The 9,129-nt window shown below is 34.7% G+C and overlaps 1 protein-coding gene across 4 annotated transcripts; it reads left to right on the top strand.

Moving 5' to 3' along the window:
* LOC109232866 lies at positions 1-8,828 on the top strand. Of its 4 annotated transcripts, XR_002069003.1 has the most exons (7): positions 1-413; positions 2,738-2,815; positions 2,908-2,992; positions 4,247-4,335; positions 4,467-4,630; positions 4,827-4,889; positions 8,809-8,828. XR_002069003.1 is itself a non-coding variant. In XM_019398549.1 (6 exons), exons 1-5 carry the CDS (start codon positions 81-83, stop codon positions 4,608-4,610), a joined length of 729 nt encoding a protein of 242 aa, XP_019254094.1. In that variant the 5' UTR covers positions 1-80; the 3' UTR covers positions 4,611-4,630; positions 8,809-8,826. The 4 variants fall into 4 exon arrangements, 3 of the variants coding, with proteins under 3 accessions (XP_019254094.1, XP_019254093.1, XP_019254092.1); XM_019398549.1 differs by lacking the exon at positions 4,827-4,889 and having other exon boundaries at positions 8,809-8,826; XM_019398548.1 differs by lacking the exon at positions 8,809-8,828 and having other exon boundaries at positions 4,827-4,905.

The raw sequence follows: 9,129 nt of genomic DNA, 5'->3' as shown, positions 1-9,129 counted from the left end.
AAAAGGAGTAAAATGAAAAGTTTAATCCAAACGCCATTGTACAGAACTGAAAATAGAGAAGGATTGAAAAAGTTACAGCAATGGAAGCATTGGTGGAGCTGGAAAAAATCCAGACCCAAATCCTCGATCGGATAACAAGCCTGGAGCACTCTCTTCTTCCTTTCAATTCCTCTCCAAATCTCTCTCTAGAAACTTCCAACAAGTCCTCCACCATCGCCGATTCTTCTCTCTCCGCCTCCGGCACCACCGCTTCCGCCACCGAAGACCGCCTTTCAAGCATTCTCCTCGACAATGGCGTTAGAGAGTTCAGCTTCAAGCGCGTTCCCTCTGATTACTATGATTGGCCTCTCGAAGCTCGTCGTGATGTTCTCGGTGCTGCATCCATTCATCATCTCTGCAAAAGCATTGTTCTGGTACCACTTCGCTTTTATGTTTTTTTTAGATGATTAATTTCGCAATTGTATTTAGGATTTTAGTTATATATGCACTAACAGAGTAATGAATTTGTTTATACTGTCAGTGTAATTTAACCTATTATATCATGTTACATAGAAATAGTCACCTATAATTCCTCTCATATGCCCTGTAAATACTTTTTAGATTGTTAGCGCATGGAATTTAAACCATTGTTGTCAAAGGCGCACTTAAAGCGCACTTCAGCCCTGAAGCTAGGCACAAAACATGTTGAGCGGTTTGCCTTGCTCAACAGGCGGTAATCCTGAAGAGGCGATACTAAACCACTTATATTACACTTTATCATATTTTTTTCCAATCTCTTTGTCCATATAGTATTTGTTAGTTATGCTTATAAGTATTAGTCTTGGACTACATACATACTTGTGTTTTTTTTTTTCCATTTGCGCCTTTCTTTATTAAAGCCCACGGTTTATTTTCATTTTGTGCTTAAAGCTCCTATGGACCTTAGCGCTTCTTGGTGCTTTTGATAACACTGATTTAAACTTTATATAAGGTCTTTGAGTGAGCACGTACCACAGTATAAGGAACAGAGCAAGAGACTCCAAGAAAGCAAACTAAACCATAGATACGAAAGTTTCCCTACAAAGGGGCTGGCTTCAACAACCCTACAGTATAAGGAACAGAGCAAGAGTGACTTTAGAAATTTGTGTTCTTAGACATGTCTTAATAGTTGTGTGGATATAAATTTTTTGAAATGCATGGTATTAAACATGGCATACAATTTGCGATTTGTGTTGCTATAAAAGCTTCTTGTTAAGGGTCAAATGGGAAGTGTGAGGTTAATTGTTTCCAAATATAAAAACGTGTCATTCTTTTTGGAATTCACTAATATGGAAATAGTGTCATATAAACCGGAAAGGAGAGGAGGGATTAAGTATTTTTGTGGCTCTTTTTGATAGTATGTAATAGTTGAAAAGTTAGCTTGTCAAGAAAATTCACATCAAAATTTATTATTTGAGCAACTTAATGGATTGGAATCTTTAAAGTTGGAGAGAAAGAAATGATGTCAAATATTTATAATGTCCCAAAATGAAAACAATGTCATATAAATTGAAGCAGAGAGAGTACTTTTAATATACTTAGTCTAAACAACTTTTCTATAAGTTGAATAGCAAAAGCATGAGATTTCAATTCTCTGGTTTTGATGACATGGTATTGTAAGATTGAGATGGTTTAGCTTAACCTTGTTCTAGATGATGTGATGTTGGATGAGGGAATTTTTAAAAAATGTGTTAATACATAATGGAGTGAAATCTGTTGACAAACGTAAGTATGAAACCTCTCACGATATATAACAACGGTACTTGAGAACGTAAGTGACTAAATTTGGAGAAGTATGATATTTGATTTGTGTTTTTTGATATGTAAAGTTAATGTACTTCTGGTGCAGCAACATATGAGAATATTTCCCCTCACTTCTATGAGAAACATAAACGACAGTAGAAAATACTGATTGAGGACCAAAAAGGCCTTATAATGTTACCACCCCTAAGAGCAAGAATAAAAACATGACCATGAGATGGCAGGTATGAACAAACAGATAAAGAAAACCCTTATACGGCTTCATGTCGCTATGAAAATCCAACTTTGCTTCAGCATGGGGAGATGTGCTTCAGATATTTGTGCAGTGAGTGTAAAAGTTATTATTGGTGACATTATCACTAAAAGAAATTGGATAATTCTGTAATAAGTATGTTTAGATAATTTTCTTGGAGTTGTTCCTAGGATTATGGCCTTGTCGAGTTGAATTTGATCTTTTTATCCTTTTCCTCTGTCAGTTTAATTCCAAAGAACTTTGTAACTTTTCAAGTCATAACAATGAGCCTATGATTAGGAAGCTTATACTTGGCCACAATTATTATTAATATCTGTAAAATTTGAATTAAGTTTGAACTGAATGGCCAAAGATCAGAGAAGTCATTATCCCCTTTTCAAAACGTGATCATTTTGGGGTATATTGGTCATGTTCCTCTTGTATTTCTGTTTCCTTGTGAATTTGTGAGAAACAGCCACAAATATCTCAAACAAAACCTCATTGTACCTTTGCAGATCTATGCATGAAATTGTGGTGTTGAAAGTGCTTATGATATCGGGTGCTCATTTTTTTCCGTTCTTTCTTTTGTGAATTGGTGTGTATATGTGTGGGGGTGGGATGGGAGGATAAGCAGATAATGGATGCTCCTTAACTTTGAATCATCTCAGTGTCTCTATGCATGAGGTTCTTTTCTATCTTAGTCAAATCCTGTCTGCTCAAATGCAGGTAAATACTCAAGCCCCATCTAATATTACTGATTGTAGTGATCGTAACAATTCAAAGTACTACGTTGTTGTCGTACAGGTAACTATTATACACCTTGATTTGGGTTTTGGGGAGCTAGAAACAGTATCTACCACTAACATAATGTGCTTCTTATGTACTCTTGATTGCAGTATACTGCTCGATTCAATGCTGAGACTGTGAAGAATTTTCTGTACACTCTCAACGATGGCAAGATAGCCAAAAAGAAATTCAACAGTAAGTTCCATATCTAAGTTACTCAATACTTGCATCAGGTCTAGCAGTTAAAGTGATCAGCATGAGAATTTAATAGAGAAATATGCAGCTTTGAGGATCTTCACCATGTCTGAAAATGTCGAATTCGAAGTAATTAATTTGATTATAGTGAGAAAAAACTTCGCTGAAAGGTGGATATTAGCTGTGCAAGCTTTTGATGTATCAACCAGTGAGTCAACTCTGCCTCAAGCCCAAATTAATTGGGGTCGGCTGTAGGAATCCACTATATCCATTATCCTCTAGTTAGTCAGCTTTTGATGTATATATAAACAAAATCAAAAACCACAAATGAATCTGCATATGTTGCATAAGTTTGTTGATTAAAGTATATGTTTATGTCTTATTGAGTATAAAGAAGCAACCTTTTGTCTTCCTCGGATCAGTTACATACTTTAGAAGCTTCTGCAATTCCACTTTAACCTTACAGCTTAAGAGAAAAGATTGAGAAATATTTCTAGAATTGAGGTCCTTTATTTGAATGTCCTCTTCTGTGTATTTAATGGTCAAAAATGAAAAGAGAGTTGGCCCACTGCCAAGTATACGTGTCGGACTTTGTGTGCTTGTTTCGTGACTGGTGACTTTAGCAATATTTTTGTCATATGTGTTGTCTTGTTCGCGGTTTTACTATGGACTTCAGCATATTGGGGAGCCCAAGTGATGGAAGTAGGAATTGTCGGGCAGCATAATTGTCTCTCACAAATTACAGCTTGTTGACTGATTGTTTCGTGGAAGCATGAAATTCAGGAATAAATTGTTATTCTAGTGTTTGGATGATATGCTTAAAGGATCTCTTAATGGAAAGTTCTGGTGCGCTTCTTTATATGATCATTTTACTTTAACCAGCTAGATAAACTAGCATGAAATTCTGTTATCTCATCCCAGTAATGTTGTCTCAGCAACTGTAAAGTAGATTAATTAGAATCACAATGAAATGATTCAGCCACCGGATACAAGACTAAGAAAACTGGAACAAATTATCCGCTCAGATAACATCCAGCAAAGAACTGAAGTTATGAGGTTGAGAGATATGATTTATGTGCCTTGCTGCTTATTATTACTATATCTTTTGGTTGTTGATGTACTCCAACCATATTTTTGTTAGAAGCAAGTACAAACATATGCTCCAAGTTTATGAGTTGTCCTCATATCTGGTGTCACGTTAAGTTGTCCGCTTCATGTAGAATAGTAGTATTATCTATTGGTTGCTTTTTGCAGTGAGGCTTGCTCCTGAGGAGACATCAGTGAAGCTAACTGGTTACGAACACAATGGAGTTACGTGTGTTGGCATGAAAACAGATATACCGGTATTCACTCTTGCTGCTGCTTTTAGGAATTTTTCTCGCAAGGCTGCCTAGATATTTTTTTTCCTAGACAGTGCCTACTATCTTGTCCATTGTGGTACTACTTGCGTTGTAACTCATACTAATTTTACCAGGTGATTTTGGATGAAGCAATTACAAAGCTCAACCCTGACTTCTTCTGGTTAGGAGGTGGTGAGATTGATCTTAAACTGGGGATGAGGACATCTGATTTCATCAAGTTTGTCAAACCATTTATTGTCAACTGTAGCGGTGCTTAAACTGGCCCCGTTCTCACAAAGTTAGTACCAGTAGGAAATTCCTTAAAACTTTTTGCTGGTTAAATTTGATTTCTTAAGTTTCATCACATGATTGCAGTTTCTTGATAGATAGGTCTCACTTGATTTGAATTTTAAACGTGTGTCAATAATCTCTGTTGGTTAACCTCTTTAAATTTGTCATGCAATGGACAATTTACCATTTCCTGCTGGATATAGATGAAGTTTTATTCAAGCAAACAGAGGGTTTATTCTGACGCATATAGGAGAGAATCTGCACTGGTTAGTAGTACTTTTCCTTGGCTTGAATTACCTTAAGTTCTTTAACAAAATAAGAAAGTAAAAGTCTGAGATGAACATTTAAATTAAAAATTACCGGAACTTGGGTTTTGGAATTGCCAAAGGGGTCACATTCTTTTGTCAATATCAATAAAAATGCTAATTCTACTGGTCATTTCATTAGTAACATAATTTTAAATGGATTTTTACATACACTATTTGAAACCTTATTACCCTCTCTACTCAAGTTTTAATTTAATACATGGTCATATATAATTTATCAATTATGTACAAATAAGTTTTAAATGAGTATCCCTTTATATTAGGAATTGAATAAAGAATATCAGTTATTTCCTTATCAATTTATACTTGCCCACTCTCTCTCCGTCTCTCTCTCTTCGTCTCTCTCTCTCTCTCTCTCTCTCTCTCTCTCTCTCTCTCTCTCTCTACTCTCTTTTTCTGTTCCCCTCCCCCCAATTTTTCTTCATTTGATGTTCTCTATTTTTTATGCTTTCTTGTTGTATATAGTTTTAATGGAATTCATCAATGGATTTCAATCGTTTTAACTTAGCAATTTCCTTTCATGTTGCACAATTGGTGTTAAAATTAAAATTGTCAATCAATAAATTTTGAAGGTGTTTGACTCTCCACCATTGACAGCTATTAAAAGATTTGAAGCTTTGAAATTGAATTTGGGTTTTCAAAAATCATTATTTGTTTGGATTGGGTGTTGTTGCGAACAATTGGGAATAATTGTTTGGAGTTTATATCCCAATTTTGAGGGTATTTTCGTAAAGATTAGACTTGATTTTTGTTGAATTTCAGATTGAAAGAAGAAGAATAAGAATAAGAAGAAGAAGAAGAAGACGACATGACATATAATATACTTACAAAATTGTAGTAAAGTTGTAGTAAAATTGTAGGTAAATTGTATTCTGTTGTAGTTATATATATATATTTTTTATTTGAATGTTGTATGAAAGTTGAAAAATAGTTGTATGATGATAAAATCTAGTTGCATCCCCACGTATAATTTGAGAAACTGGTGATATTTGACATNTTTTCTTCTTTACTTTTGATTTTATGATGAATTCAATCTTAGTTTATTTTCCCATAGCCATGAGTAGCTAAATTCCTTGTCTAAGGTTTTGATGGAACCTATTGGGTGATGAACTTCTTGTTTATGTGAATACAAATTGCTAGTTTAATCTGTATTTGTTCAACTTCGTGTTTGTTGTAGTTAATTGACAGGATCCTCAATTAGCTGTGCCTATTTAGTGTGCATAACTTGGAAAAGAGTGCATATTTAGGGTATTGTTGAACAACACCACTCCTAGATTATTAGAGGAATCTATAATTGCGGTTTAAAGGCGGGATTAGGGATAACGAAGCCTTGGGTGTAATCTAAAGTAAATCGTGCTAAATAAAGTAAGCTAGTGTATCTCGGGAGAGTGCAATAGTAAATTACTGTGATTACTCGGGAGAGATTTACGGTAAGATTAGCGTTCATGATTGATAGAGATGTGTTGGTAAATTTGTATGAGCATAAACAGAAGGGATTCCATCAATAGGGGAAATCATTGCCTTAGCTTTTTATCATAATTGTTTACAACTTTATTAGTTTAGTTTACAGCTATTTAGTTACTTGCAAGCGTAGTTGTTAAAGAACATTCAACTGAGATTTGAATATTTGGGAAGCTGGTTCTGAAGAATTAGTGGGTCTGAAGATAGTGGTTGATAGGTTAACTCTCTGTGGATTCGACCCTGGGCGTAATACTCGGGTTATATTTGCAACGTCCGCAGAGTCCTTTTTCTAAGGCATAGTTGGGCGTGATCAAGAACAAAGATGGTTCTATGCGAATGTGCATTGATTATCGCCAGTTGAACAAAGTTACAGTGAAGAACTGGTATCATTTGCCTCGTATCGATGACCTATTTGATTAGTTACAAGGTGTCCGAGTGTTTTCCAAGATTGATTTGCGTCAGGTTATCATCAGTTGAAGATTCGGAAGCCAGATATCCCTAATACTACTTTCATGACTCGGTATGGTCATTACGAGTTCCTTGTTATGTCATTTGGGATGACGAACGCCCCAGCAGCATTTCTGCATTTGATCCATAGTGCATTCCGACCTTATCTTGACTCGTGCATCATTGTAATTATTGATGACATTCTGGTGTACTCCCGGAGTCAGGAAGATCATGAGCAGCACCTGAGGATAGCGCTTCAGACCTTGAGAGAAAAGAAATTATATGCAAAGTTCTCAAAATGTGAATTCTGGTTAGATTCTGTGGCATTCTTGGGTCATGTGGTATCGGGTGAAGGGATCAAAATGAGAAAAGAAATTATATGCAAAGTTTTCCTCTTTTCCCGATAAACACACAGCCCCAATTTTTCAAAGGCAAAAAGCCCTAATCGATAACATCTATACGAACTATACCCATAAAATTTCTCTTAGGCAAAGAAACATCCCTAATAGATAACTATCTTCCCAAATTTTTTCTTCCTAATTCTTTGCTCCTTCTCATACTTTGTGGTCCCTTTGCAAGGGTAGCGTTCCTCCCAAACTTTAATTTCCAGGTTTTCGCCTCTTCCTCCACAACTATGCTCTCCGACGCACTCTTCAATTTGTTCGTTTTTAGTATGTGTTACTTTTTGCCTGTAGTAAATTAGTGTTTGAATGCGATAGTTTTACAGCTTCTCTTACTCAATTTCAGTTTAATTATGAATTTGTGTTTGCTTTATCCAAGCATTTAGGGTAGAGAAGTGAAACTTTTTCTTCTTCGGTATTTTAGGTCTTTTTTTGGGTATTCTTTCAAAGAATTTTGGGCATCTAGTCTTGCCACTGTATCTTAAAACTGAATGTTGTATTACCAATTTGATATTTGCCTGATGAAATTAACTAGATTCCATATTATTGTCCGGTATAATTCGATGTAGATTAATTGATAGTCGTATTGTTATAATTTAATTTGGCTGTAAATTAGTGGCCTGCTTGTAGGGTTCCTAACAAATGTTATGTAGCTTTATGTATTAAGCTTCAGTTTCTTTTGGAGTGATAACACTTCCTAAGTAAATTGTCGAAGAAGATGTAACAAGGAGCAAAACACAAAAGAATAAAAATAAGAGAGTAGAATATAGCTAGAAAATGTTAAAGCGATGTGGAAATTTCTATTTTTGTGGATGCCGGTGCCGCAATTGGACATGATGCATTTCTTTTGGGGTGATGGCTGCGCAATAAGTATAATGTATAGATCTCAAGAAACTTTAAAATGCTTCAAAACTATCATTTTAATCCAAATTCAACTACTAAATGTTGCTCTTGAAGCTTTGATTGATCAGTCAGAGTGTTCTTAAATGTCATTGATCTTTCTGGATTTTCTATGGGAGACAGAAAATGAAAAAGGCCAAATAGGACTGAATTATTATTTGAATTGCTCGTTTCATACTAACAAACAAAAATGCTTTTTATTTTATATTAAATAAATAAAAAAGACCAGTGTTAATTCTTTCTCGTCTCTCTCTCTCTCTCTCTCTCTCTCTCTCTCTCTCTCTCTCTCTCTCCTTCTCTGTTTTTCCCCCAATTTTTCTTCATTTGATGTTCTCTATTTTTTTATACTTTCTTGTTGTATATAGTTTTAATGGAATTCATCAATGGATTTCAATCGTTTTAACTTAGCAATTTCCTTTCACGTTGCACAATTGGTGTTCAAATTAAAATTATCAATCAATAAATTTTGAAGGTGTTTGACACTCTACCATTGACAGCCAAAAGCTTGGAAATCGAATTTGGGTTTTCAAAAATCATTATTTGTTTTGATTGGGTGTTGTTGCAAACAATTAGGAATATTGTTTGGAGTTTATATCTCAATTTTGAGGATGTTTTGGTGAAGATTAGACTTGATTTTTGCTGAATTTCAGATTGAAACTCGAAGAAGAAGAAGAAGACATGACATACAATATACTTACAAAATTGTAGTAAAGTTGTAGTAAAATTGTAGGTAAATAATATTCTATTGTAGTTATATATATATATATTTTTTTTATTTTATTTGAATGTTGTATGAAAGTTAAAAAATAGTTGTATGATGATAAAATCTAGTTGCCTCCCCATGTATAATTTTTGAGAAACTGGTGATATTTGACATAACAACACCTCTTGGCATTTAACTCTAATATTCACACAATTAAGCATCACGAAATTCTTCTTTAGCAAATGTCTTTCAGCAAATAATATTTATT

The sequence above is a fragment of the Nicotiana attenuata genome, chromosome 10 (genome assembly GCF_001879085.1).
Source record: "Nicotiana attenuata strain UT chromosome 10, NIATTr2, whole genome shotgun sequence".
In the NCBI taxonomy this organism is placed as follows: domain Eukaryota; kingdom Viridiplantae; phylum Streptophyta; class Magnoliopsida; order Solanales; family Solanaceae; genus Nicotiana; species Nicotiana attenuata.
Note: the sequence above shows the minus strand (reverse complement) of the source record. Positions and strands in the feature narration are given on the sequence as shown.